The following is a 13739-nucleotide window of genomic DNA, read 5'->3' as shown; positions in this document are numbered from 1 at the left end:
ACAAGAAAAAAAATTTAAGCCGCTCTGGTGTTAAATTTCCAATTTTCTGTGTATTTCAAGGTTACTCCTTTTTAGTGCATGTGATAGCCTGCACCACACCAACTGGAATTGGGTCAGTCGCTATGAAATACGCTTGATCTATTCTATACCAAACCAATCACAAGTCTTGGTGGGGCGGGTGTTCGCAATGCGTCATACTTTTTTTTTGTCACGAGTCAAAGTCAGTTCCAAAAAATGGTTAAGAGAAGGCAGAGTTGTAAACTATCTTCAGTAGAAAGTCTGCTCTAAAAATACATGATGGTTATTTTAATTATTTCTTTGTTGAATTTACAAAACAATTACTGCAGGGATTGAGGATTCTGATTATATCACCCACTGATTTAGAACAAAACCAAAGGGACAGTTCTCTGGTAAACAAAAGGCTTCAGTGATTGGCTGTTAGGTGCATCTACTCACATTTTGTCCATGTGTCTATTTGGCTGCTTATTGGTTCATTAAATCAGCTGTTACTTTCCACCAGCCAGTAGTCACAGTGGCAAAGAGACGTCGATAATGTTGTTGTTTTTATCTGGCCAAAACCACAATGACCGAATGATTGACGGTTCGATTCCCAGGAACAGCAGAGCAATTGGGCAAGGCACTTAACCCCAGTTAAAACCCCTATGCTCCAACTAGGGATGTAACGATATGAAAATTTCATATCACGGTTATTGTGACCAAAACTATCACGGTTATCATTATTATCGCGGTATTGTAGAAACTGGGCTCAAAATGTTCAAAAAGTACTTATAATTTAACCAAGTTGTATTTTGAAAAAAAAAAAAAATCCCAAAAAACAAATACAATTACAGGCGCAACGTACCTTCTGTTGGCAGAAACATTCAAATTTTAACCCTTAGTGATCTGAGCCTATTTTGGCCGTTTTTCAGTACTTTTGATTTTGCCTTTATATACTATATAAACAAATGTTTACTATATCCATGTTTGGTATCTTTTTTTTTTCAGCACAACTTCATCTATCTCATCTGCCTATTAATTTTTTCACTTTAACCTACTATATCAACATAAAAGGCCAGAAAACACTCACACACAAAAAAAAAAAAAATCCGATTTTAAAAATGTATATAATTTATAGCACAAATAACACAAAGATGCTTAACAAACCTTTTCAAAGACTTTAAAAGTGAATATTGGTTCCAAATATTAGGTATATTAAATAAATATTGTAATAAATCAAAACTATACTTAAATATTTGACATAAAAGCATAGCTTTACATATGTTTTTTTTCCCCTAAAAGTGCAGTAATCAAACACGGTTATTATGATACTTAGAATTTAAAAGGTAATACTTACCGTCTGCAATTTTACCGCAGTTTATCGTTATACCGGTAATCGTTACATCCCTAGCTCCAACCAATAAACACTAGACTATAAGACTATGTACAACCCCCCAAAATAAATATATAAATAAAGCTGATTCTACTGTGAAAATAAAAAACAAAACAAAAACAAAAACACTGCTACTAGTCTGCAGTGTGTTCCTGGATGTTCACCTAGTGATGAGTTAAATGCAAAGGTTCAATTTCGGTCTGTGTCCACATGTCCAGTTAGCATGGCCAGACATCAAGTTTTCTCAGGGTATTCAAAACTGAGAAATCAGTCTGGAATTGGGTCAATCGCTATGAAATATACTTGATCTATTCTATACCAAACCAATCACAAGTCTTGGTGGGACGGGTGCTCGCAATGCGTCATACTTTTTTTTTTTTTTGTCACGAGTCAAAGTCAGTTCCAAGTCTGCAAATCTCTGTACAACTCTTGTCAGTTGTTTGATTTCAAAATAAGGATTGAATTACAGATTACACCCTGTAATCTTAAATTTCTCTGACAAAAGCATCACGTCTGTCTCATCTGTGATTGGTTTACTCGGCGCCTCTTAGTCCCGCCTTCATATTTTGATTCAAGCCCCATGATTCCAGACTGATTTCTCATTGAGAAAGACAGATAGCTGGCCAGGCTAATGTACAATATACTGACGAATAAAGATTCTTAATTCTCAGGTTTATCACTAGGGACATTTTTTGAAAATAAGGGGTTAAAAAAGCAACTTAAAAGCTGAAAAGTGTAGATGTACATGTACTGATCACTTGTTTTATTACCCATATGTGAACAGACCTTTCACATGAGACCTACCAATTTATTTGCCTAAAACAACCTCCAGACTGATTTGTATGTAAACGACTGAGAGGAAGAAAATCTATCAATGTGACGTGATGCTCCCTCTAAGTGCCAGAATGCCTTTCCTCTGCTACTCTGCAACGGTGCACAACACTAGCTACTGTTAAATTAGAAATGGAGTCGGTTAATGTCAACAAAAGACCGGCTCCGAGCACGACAGAATCCAACTTAAACTCCATGTAAGTACAGATGCAAGAAAAAGCAACTGGAGGCTGAGTGCAGTTCAGGTAACAGCCACCAGAGTTTTCTGAATGTTGCACAAAGAACCTTTAAATGTTGCAAGATAGTGTCAAAGATGGCCACACTAAGAGCAGGCTGACCTACCTGCAACCTCCACAATGTCCCCTGGCACAATGTCTCTGGCCTTGATCCTCTGGACAGTTTTCCTGTCCTGTCGGTACACTTTCCCCATCTCCGGCTCATACTCCTTAAGCGCCTCAATGGCATCCTCAGCGTTGCGTTCCTGGTGAGAAGAAAATAGGTTTAAGTGCCAACATTTCTGAGTGATGAGCTGATAATATCACCTCAACTAATACATGCATGCTGCTGGCTCTGCTGGACATAACGGAATGAGTCGACTCCCCTTTGAGGGGGGAGCTGGAGGTTTATTATATCACAGTTTGGCCTGTGAAATAAAAAAAAAAAAAAAACAACCCAAAAACGCAACACAAGAAGTCATGTTATTTTCTGCCTCTTGACTTTCTCCAGGGTAATTTTTCACCAGCAAAGAAAAACACATCACTCTGACTGGACTGCCCACACATTTTTAATAAATAAATCATACAAGAGAAAATGTCTAGTACGGACTTTAACATGATACTGCACTACACAGCACATAGTGGCGCTGGGAGGAATAATTCAACAGTAACTTTAGGGTATGTATTCATTTCAGACGGTATCAACATGTATTTTACATTTGCTTATGTTGCTTTAAGGTGTTAACCCTTTAAACCCTGAGACATTATTCCAGGTAAACGTGCTGCTGTGAATTTGCATCTGTTTCAGTGTCATAAAATCTGCTGTATGTATGTGTTTGTGTTCATTTTCTTCAGTGGTTTTCTTTTACTGTGTGTTCTAGGTTGAAACAGGTGAAATAACAGGAAAAACTAAGGGAGGAATTAAAGGTTTACAGGTTTATACTAAATAAGGCACTCAGAATGTATATCAATAACAGATTTAGGATGTTGGACAAGAACTGTGGAATGGAACACACTAAACAACAACAAGGATTTGAATTTGGGCCCTGTAGTTTTTGTTCTGGGGCTCTTTTTTTTACTAAGGCAGTCCAGCTCCTTCTTGGTTGAACTCCAAAAAGCAGTTACACAGTCAAAGCTCGGTAAAAACACAGTTAAAAATCAAAAATTAAAAAAAAAAAAAAAAGAAAAAAAGAAAGAAAATCAAAAGAGCACTGTAAACAGCAGTGAAAACAAAAAAAATGACAAGGAAAATGGTGTAAAAAATAGAAGCCCAAACCATCTGTTTTTATATTGAGTTGGTCTCACTCACTACCCTGTGTTTTGCCCCCCATTCCACAGGCAGCGGGGGGTGCACTGAGCATGCTCATGCTTGATACACTACAAAAATCTAAATCTTACAAACTGTACTTTACTTTTTAACTTGTGAGTGAGATATAAGAACTTATTTTTAGACAACAGATCTTGAAAATTTTATTTCAAGAAATCTTACCAAGATTTTCACTTGTTCCATTGGTAGCTTTTTTGCTTGAATTAAGCAAAAAACAAAATCCTGAATTAAGCAAAAAAAAAAAAAAAACATTGAATTAAGCAAAAAAAAAAAAAAATCTGTCAATAGAAAAAGGGAAAATTATCTTGGTAAGATTTCTTGAAATAAGTATTTCAAGATCTGGTGAGTGAGTGAGATATAAGAACTTATTTTTAAACAATAGATTTTGAAAATGTTGTTTCAAGAAATCTGACCAAGATAATTTTCACTTGTTCCACTGACATATTTTTATGCTTAATTCAAGTTTGTTTGTTTGTTTTTTTTGCTTAATTCAAGATATTTTTTTTTTGCTTAATTCAAGATTTTTTTTTTGCTTAATTCAAGCAAAAAAATCTGCCAATGGAACAAGTGAAAATTATCTTGGTAAGATTTCTTGAAATAAAATTTTCCAGATCTATTGCCTAAAAATAAGTACTTATATCTCACTGACAAGTTACTCTTTAGGTGATTATGTCTTATTTTAAGTGTGATGAGATATTTTGACAAGAAATGAGAAAAATTCACTTGATAAGATTTAGATTTTTGCAGTGTATTTTCCTATTGAGCAAACGGTTGAATTTTTATGAATATTTAAAGTAAATCATACATTGAGAATGCTCACCACAGACACGTCAGGGTTTAAAGAGTTAAAGTTTTTATACTGCTGAGTCGGACGGAACTAAAGTGGTATGAATCTGTTTAGTGGAGATATTTCAGACAGAAAGTAGTTGCTCTGCTGCATAATGAAATACACTTTCAAAACAGGTGCAAATACAGTGACTGAAGCTCTGATCCGTTCCTTACCTGCCATACTCCAACAATGGCGTTAGCTATAAGAATGAGTAAGATTACAAAAGGCTCCACAAAGGCTGTGATAGTTTCCTCTCCTTCCTCAAACCAGGCTAGGACCTGAAAGCCACACAGAAAAGCAAACATGTCATTATGACATTTCACAAAGTAAAAACAATGATACTTAGGAGCTTATCAGCTAACAGTGTAGAACGGTGTGGATATGAGGTCGAACTTAATACAACACAAACAGGAAATATCTCACAAGTTATACATTTAAAAGAACTGGGCAGGTTACCACGTCTTACATAAAGAGCTTTTGATAACACTGATATTTAATCTGAGCCAGAAATTGTTATTGACAGAAGATCATCCCACTCTTTTCTTATGTAAAAGTTCATGTGCGATGGAAAGAAATCAAAAGATACAACTGCACCGAAACCGTAGACTTTAGGTCGACACTTCCACGTCTTGAAGTTAAAGTTACACATTCTGGAAGAACAAGCTACATTTTGCTGCTGCTGCCTTTTCTGTACTGACTAGTCCAGACACTGCTGATATTCTTCAGCGGAAATGAGTAATTATTCATCTCTAATCAACACTTTGAATTGTGTGCGAATGAAGTGTCTTATTAAACGCTCAGTCTCTGAAGCATTTTTTGGGTTTCTATTGAGTGAAACCGCTTTCCATTTCAGACCGTGATACAAGAAAAAAAAAACAAAAAACATTCACATTTTATTGCTGTAATCTCCTGCTTCCAGAAGGAATTAAACTATCCTGACCCACAGTCTAATTTGGATCGCTGTGACTGAGAAAACTGCATAAAAATTATCCCATGTGTCACAAGCAATTAGTTAATGTCTCATAATATAATAAAACAATCAACCTCAGTGAGACTTAAGTATGTGGCTGTGTTAGACGCTGACAACGCTGTACATACATACATAGAAAGATGGACTTTATTTCAAACATAAGTAGGCAAATGAAGTTAACTATTTAAACAGGACATTCCAATATATTTGAAGGAAATAAGTTAATCAAAAAAAAAAAAAAGAAAAACAAATGTCACACAATCTTTAACTATTTCATTGTAGCTCTTTTACAATACTTTATGTCCGAAAAGGAGTAGGAAGAAGCCGAGCTTATATTGTCCTACTGCAATGTTACATGACTTGGCTAATCAGCTAATGTGTACAGTCCATAACAAAGAATAGGTCAGTTATTAACCCTTTCATGCATAGTGGTCACTACAGTGGACAGTTATTCTACAGTGGTTCTCTTGAATATTGATGGGTTATGTTGTTTTAGTTTTATATCAGCCAACACAGTGAACGCTTATTCCTCATCCCATACATTGCAATTCATACCATTACTGTAACTTTGCTGTTCTTGATAAACCTGTTCTGCAGTGACATGTTTGAGTGTAAATTAATTGCTAATTTTTAATATTAGACTGTAATCAACAGTTTAGGTTTTTTTTGTTTAAACAAAAAGGGTTTTTGTCATATATTATCTCCATGAAGTGAGTAATAAGTATTAGCTCAGTGTTTTTCAACCTTGGGGTCGGGACCCTTTGTGGAGTCACCTGGAATTCAAATGGGGTTGCCTGAAATTTCTAGTAATTGTTAAAAATAAAAATAAAAACTTACTAATACAAAATATATGGTGAGTTGAGAGAGACAATCCCAATACATGAAAGACATGACAAACTGTGAAGCTGAAACTGAAGCACTGTGGTACTATTTAACTGTCAAATGTTCATTGTGGTCAGTTTCAGATGCTGCAGCCCTTTCATAATTAATAGTTTGAGTTCTTGTTTGTTCAGTATTAATTGTCAGCCTTGTAAAGCCAAGCTGGACTGACTGTACATATCCTGACCAAGGAAAATAAAATTCTCACTTTGTGCAGTAATCTACACCTGGCTTTTCTGCCTCCATCCATAATAATATACATTATATAGACTAAATGTCGTCTAAAATTAACATTTATTTACAACATAGTATAGCAAACTATTACATGATCAAAAACAAATTAATTTTAGCAAAAAAAAAAAAAAAAAAAAGTCTCCATTTTGAATGTCTGGGGTTGGCAGAAATTTGTGATGTTAAAATGGGGTCACTAGCCAAAAAAGGTTGGGAACCACTGTATTAGAGTATGAAAAATGTGAGAAAACATCAGATTAGCAGCATTAAAATGTTTTTATTTCATAGTTTTTACACAGTTTATTAGTAAATACATGTTTCTTGGCTTCAAAAATTAAACGGATCATGTCCATCTGAGTGGACATTTTTGTAACACCATGAAAAATAGGTTCATAAAAAAAAAAAAAAAATCAATTGCATTGTTTTTTTCATGCCTAAAGAGGAATAAAATAAAAACACTCTTCTTGAATCTTGATACACGTTCTCATAATTCATGCATGAAAGGGTTAAATTACAAAAAAGCAGAACAAATTATTAGATACCATCAGTAACTATCACTGCTGTACTCCTGTTTATTGTTAACATATCTCTGGAAAATAAGGTTTTTAGACATCTTCTTACATTTTATGATGTTTTCATAGTTTGATATTTGGTTCCATTCTATTACATAAAACCACTCCACTATATGAAATGCACATCTTTAAGATTCGTTCTAGTGAAATGTTTCATAAATGACGATCATAACTCTGAAACACCACCGTTTGTGCCATAGTCAAAGCGATAACTCCACAACACCCATTGCATTTTTAATATACGTGTTCCACTGAAGACAGTTGATTTTAGGTCCTTAAAGTTTCCTCAGAAGGTGACTTACAACTTCCCAAAACATGCAGCCATCTGTTGTTTTTATTCCTGTTTGCTGGATTCAATGGATGCTGCTTGATGCGAATATTCATTTAGTTCGTCCACCAGCTGTATATAGAGGTGTTAAAAGCTGCAGCACTACAGGACAGATTAAAGTGTGACGTGAAATAAATGTATGTTGAGATGGGTGTGGGCATTCGTCTGATGAGAGCCCTCCCACAGTGGGGTATGGGTCCAAATTTGGTCTTGAGTGGTGCTCTGCTCTACTGTCAGACAGCAGCCACTGACACCTCTGTATCACCTGACTGGGCGATGCAATGCACACGACATACCAGCTCACACACATGCACACAGGGGCCTCTCTTATCAAAATGTTTTCCTGCCATGTTACCGTGGCAGGAAAACATGAACGGAAATACGGTAACGGCACATTCTGATGAATACATGAAGGCACGTGACTGGATCAACATGACAAAAACATGACATCAATATTAAAATCTGTGTAAAGAAGTGATACATTTGAACTGAGTTTGTCACAGCATGAAAAATATGTATTAATTGAATAGAAAATAATAGAATAGAATAGAATAGAATAGAATAGAATAGAATAGAATAGAATAGAATAGAATCAGTTTAGCAGCTTTGTTCTATTTAGTAGCAAAAGGGACTGTATAAAAAAAAAAAATCATACAAAACACTAAAGAAAAATGTAGATATGTGCAAAAACTCCAGAATAAAATATTAAATAAACATAAGCAACTAAAGTCCTACTAGAACCACTGAAATATACTGAAATATGGACAACAAACAAGGATATATACAGGTAATAAAGGATATGTGTGAGGTAGATTAAGAAAAAAACAAGGCGCATGTGTGATGAGCAGAAAATCGCATAAGTGTATAACATTAGGAGGTAAAATCTTGAAAAAATAAGCATCACTCTCCGCTCTGAAATACTGGGGGCGTCTCAGCTGAAGGCTTTTGCAACCACGCACAATCGCTGGGAAGATGTAGCCTCCCTCAAGTGTCAAATACCACCACGGTCTGGAAAATAGATGCATTTTTACTGGACTTGCATGGATAGAGGACATTGACCTCCTCTTCTTAGACGATCATTTCTTCCTCCTATTTTTCCAAGTTGCAATATGTAATATAAGCTGATCGTTTGGTCATTTTAATTGTTGTTTTTATATCCTTGTATACGCAGTAACTTCTCAACAGGGCGGGAAAATCAGCGCTGCTAAAGCGGGGTACACACATAAGGATTTTCTACATCTGAAGAGATTTTTTATCAGTTCCAGACCTCAGACATGAAGATAAAAAATCAGGCATTGAACAGTTTTGATCGTACTGTGTGTGGTGTGCAGGGGTGTGTATTGGCAAGAATCTGGCAAGACGATACAAATCACAATGCTAGGATCATGATGCGATATATCACGATATATGACCATACAAAAAGTTAAAAACACAATTTTTTATAGGCTAGGTTTCTTTTGTAAAAGATTATTTCCTGGAAGAATGGAATTACACCAGAAATATGCAAAAATACTAACACACAACAGGATCTAATGTTACATCACAAAATTTTCCTTTGTTAAAACTTAAATTATGTTTTATAGACGTCACAGTTTAAGATCTTGTTTAAATGTTCATATTCTAATAGTTCATAACTAACACCATAACATTATTTTTGTGCAATCCCAACAAAGGAACTACCATTAATCAACAAAAGAGTGTTAAATAATAATAAATAAAATATAAAAAAAACAAAAACAAAAATGAACCTCAACAATATCTCCATTTGAATAAATACCTAAAAATATCGATACAGTACTTTTTAATATCAATACAGTATTGTGAAACGAAATATTGAGAGATATTGCAGAACTGATATTTTCTTACACCCCAAGTGGTGTGCTCTGATAATCTCAACACAGCACACCACACACATAACGATTCTGTCCTACCGCCGATCTAGAATCTAGTCCTCTGAGCCAGAAACCTCACTTGATCAAACGTGATCTAACAAAAACGAAGAAGAAACATAGCAACAACCAAAAACACAACACACAACATGGAAGAGGACACACAATAGAAGGGAATGATGGTGTTCTTGGGACTATTTTTGACCGAAAAATCCTGAATTTCTGAGGTCCTCCGAACTTTATGTTTCAGGTCGGCCATGCTTGTTGATTGGCTACATTCCGTTCCACGTCACGCCATGTCTCGGGGGTCGTTGACTTTCCCCACGCACATGAAGATTTTTGGTCGTAAATATTGAACAAGTTTAATATTTACGATTGTCGGCCCCGATGTGTTTCAGAGCTGATTATCAGGACAAATTCACTTTAGACCACAGGATAATCTAATAGGATAATCTTATAAAACATAAAATAATCAGGCGTTTGCTGTCCTTAGTTGGGAAGGGGGAAAATCAGGACAAAAACAGCCCGATTATCTTCATGTGCGCTTAATGTGCTCCAAGTATTCGGGGAGGGGTCACACTAATATGGCTCGAGTGCGTCCTGCTGAATTTCTGAATAAAAAACAGCTCGATGGTCTGACTCTGCAATTTAATAAAAGAGCTGAATGATTTATGTGTGAGAAGGGAAAAAACCTCTCATGTTAGGAGTATTTGGAGGCTGTGCACAGACTTTAACACGACACTATATGGACATTTCCATCTGCTGTTGCTTTGAATGCTCCGTAAATGCAGTTACATAATGCAGCAAACATTTAACTGTCTCACTGGTGCTAATATAAAAATCACAGGAGCGATCAAGAGCAGAGTAAGTCATTACCCAGCAGCCATGCTCGACAACTTAAATGTCTTACTTGGCACATGGTGATAGCAACTCGATGCTGCTCCTGCTGTTGTCACCATTCCCCAGATCGGTCGCTCGCCTTCTCAGCTGTTTAGCCCCACTGATATATGAGCGTAACCCCAGGCGGGTTATACAAACTGAAGACGTTCACACTTGTATGCTATGCATCATGTAAACTGTCCCCTGCCATTCTGGGCTTAATAATAATCCCATCTGCAATTGTGACTTGACATAAACACTCTGTCAGTCAGAGGTGGAAAGAGAAAACTATTTATAGGGTGCAACTGCTTGTCCTCAGGTTGCCCTCAATGTTTAGTTTGATTCGTTTAGTTCTGTTATAGTCAATGGACTGTCCTGCCTCATCTCCTCCTTAACCTCTGCTTATAGAGGGTATGCACGTGATGTCACCGCTGGCAGAAGCTACCGTGGTACCGCCCACTGAGTGGCAGAAAGAGGGAGATGAGTAGCAGCGTTGGCTTCAATACCATCTAAACTTAAGAACAATATTAAATAAAAAATGGGAAAGAGCTGTTGTGCGATTGATTGTATGAACAGGTTTGAAAAGCAGTCGGAGCTATCGTTTTACAGACACCGAAAGACAAAGAAAAGAGAAGTAGATGGATCCACAAATCCAGGAAACCAAACCTAGATTTGTGGATCCCGTTTCGTGTCAGGTAACATTAATTTATGCTGTATTTTTGGGTAAAATCAGACCTTAAATGACGCATTGTTTTGGCTAACGTTACTTCTTAGTAAAGCTCTTGGTTTCATGATCAGATCTTTCATGGTTTTTGTCTTCATTTTGTGATTATGAACCTTGTGCTCCTACATGATTTGTAAACTAGCTTAAACTAAGGCTAACCCAGTTTTTCAAATATGGGGGTACTTGAGCATAAAGCTACGATGGAGTATTAGGACCACATGAGAAAATAAAAAAACCTGTCACTATGAGGATAAAGTAATAAAATATCAATATAAAACCTGTAATTTTGTGATAATAAAGTCGAATACAAAAATAATCACAATGTTACGAGAATAAAGTCGTAGTTATAAAAAAACTCATAATTTAACAAAAATGTCATTCTTTTATGAGATTAAAGTCGTCATATTCCAACAATAAAGCCATAATATTACAAGAATAATGTTGCAATTTAAAAACAGGTGGGAAAAATATTATAATTTACAAGAATACAGTCATACCCTGCTCGTACAAAGCAGTAGTATCTGTGTTGTATAAAGTACTTGATATGAACTAGACGTAAATCTCCTCAGTTCCAGTAGATCATGCATATATTCACTGGGGTCAGTCCACGGTCTGCTGTAAATGCACTTTGGATCAGCTGGTTCTGGGCCCTAGTTTTAGCTCCTGGTTGTCAGTAATGATGAAACCATGTATATTAGTTTCAGGTAAAAATAGTGATGATCCCCTACACCCTGGATGTCAGGATACACGATTTCTGTCCACATGTCAATGTTCGTGGACCACTTGTTCTTTGGTAGCTCATACGGATCCATGTCGAGTCCAATTGTCCTTAATTTAATTTCATATTTCACATTTTCCCGGTCTCGCTGTGTTTACTGCTATACTCCGTCATGTTGAGCTGGTTGGTTTTTGCCACTCAGTCTGACTTCGAGGGGCGTGGCCCAGGGGGAAGTGATGTATGTGCATACCCTCTATATTGTGAAAGGCTGGGTCTGGTCCTCCAAACTTCCTTCCTCCCTCCTCTGTTCCTCTGATGTGGAGAAAGCCAATTGGAAGATGCCAGCACCCACCTGAGTCCCGCCCACCAGCTAATCATATTTAACCACCTCCAGCTGACTGTTCTGGGCAGCTGTAGCATGTTCATGGCTCAGTTCGCCTCGGAAGCCTTCACATGTGACCGTTCAGTGTGTGTCTTGTTGTGAACTCTGACCGCTTGATTTGTAGATGTATTGCTAAAGGTGGGGTATGAGATTTTGTAAAAACGATTTGAGCAAGCTACATTTTAAAAATACTCAATTCAAAAGTCCAAACCCCTTTCTTCAGACATCCCCCCGAAGCCACACCTCCAGAGTACTGGCACGTGCAATGCTTGTTCTCGAGGGTTCACGAGCGCTGCACAGCAACAATTCGCCCCAGTCTCCTCCAACCCCCCCGCTCTTACACAACAGCCCCAGTTCATACCTATCTGACTAACGTTACATTTCCTAGTGATTTATGTTAGTGACAAAACAGTTTGCCGGTGAACTTTCCATCCTAATATAACTAATATAGTCAAGCTCTGACTCTGGCTTCATTTCCTGTACAAGTGCTCCAAGGCTCTGAGAACGCACGATTCATGCATGAAGAGGGGTACGCACAGAGCGGGGAGGGGGGAGGGACAAATGGCAGTTGAGTTTGATAGACATATCACCGTTCAATCATTTCGATTGGGCGCTTAAATGATCAGATGGTGTTTTTTCAGTCCTGTCCGTTCCACAGCTGACTACATTTTTTAATTTTTGTGTTAGACAATTTAATTAAGTGGTTGTAATCAGGGTGTGAAGGGGATTTTAAGCAATATAAACATCTCACACCCCACCTTTAAGTAGGGATGCACCAATACCACTTTTTTCCTGACCGAGTATGAGTACTTACATTTGAGTACTTGCCGATACCGAGCACCGATACGAGTACTTAATAATCCCATTCCAGTTCTTAGTTCCTTTTGTAAATGTGCTTTATTATCGTTGTCATTAGTCTGACTGGAAAAAAGTGCTGCTACTGACATTTAATGTGTTGGAATGAGCGTTTCTCAATTAATCCACCAGGGGGCACCACTCTGAATTAACCATACTGGACAAATACCACAAAGAAGAGGAAAGTTTAATGAGAAGAAGAAGAAGAGTCTAATAACAAACATGGAGACGACAGAGGCAACATTAATGTGATACTAATATTGCAGCGTTTTCGCTGGTAAGGTTTAACAGCTTAACTTCAGCAGGTAGAGAAAAGAGAAATGAGTGATAAGTTTCGTTTTCACTTCCGCTGGCAGGGGTCCGCACCGCTCCGTACTCCCGCTGGTATTCTCATTCTGGGTACGCATCCGCCAGCACCTGGAAAACGGATGGAATGTACGCAGAGGACGGACAGAACGCTGCGTCCGTATCTGTCTGTGTCTTTAACGTTACTTGCAGTCAGCGTTACTTTTATCACCGTCATTTATTTTGAAAAATCTCCACACTCTTCACACCCCACACACATTATTCCACCGCCGCGTACCTGCTGCACTGAACTGTGAATGTCACATGGCCGTAAGTGGTATCGGTGCATTTGTATCAGATATCTTTTACGAGTACGAGTACACACACTGAGTATCGGAGCCGATGCCGATACTCGTATCGCTATCGGTGTATCCC

The 13739-nt window shown here is 37.3% G+C and overlaps 1 protein-coding gene across 3 annotated transcripts in view; it reads right to left on the bottom strand.

Moving 5' to 3' along the window:
• Nucleotides 1-13739, bottom strand: part of LOC115425842 (sarcoplasmic/endoplasmic reticulum calcium ATPase 2-like) — a 73659-nt gene that overhangs the window by 51223 nt on the left and 8697 nt on the right. For all 3 annotated transcript variants that reach the window (XR_003936281.1, XM_030143640.1, XM_030143638.1), the window contains exons 4-5: nt 4766-4870; nt 2564-2702 (exon numbers count right to left, since the gene is read on the bottom strand). Coding sequence is in view for 2 of the 3 variants with exons in the window: in XM_030143640.1 (XP_029999500.1) it covers nt 2564-2702; nt 4766-4870 (244 nt within the window). In the remaining variant the exon portion in view is untranslated. The remainder of the gene's footprint in view (nt 1-2563; nt 2703-4765; nt 4871-13739) is intronic.

The sequence above is a fragment of the Sphaeramia orbicularis genome, chromosome 9, assembly GCF_902148855.1.
Source record: "Sphaeramia orbicularis chromosome 9, fSphaOr1.1, whole genome shotgun sequence".
Lineage (NCBI taxonomy): Eukaryota > Metazoa > Chordata > Actinopteri > Kurtiformes > Apogonidae > Sphaeramia > Sphaeramia orbicularis.
This window is presented reverse-complemented; position numbering and strand designations above follow the sequence as displayed.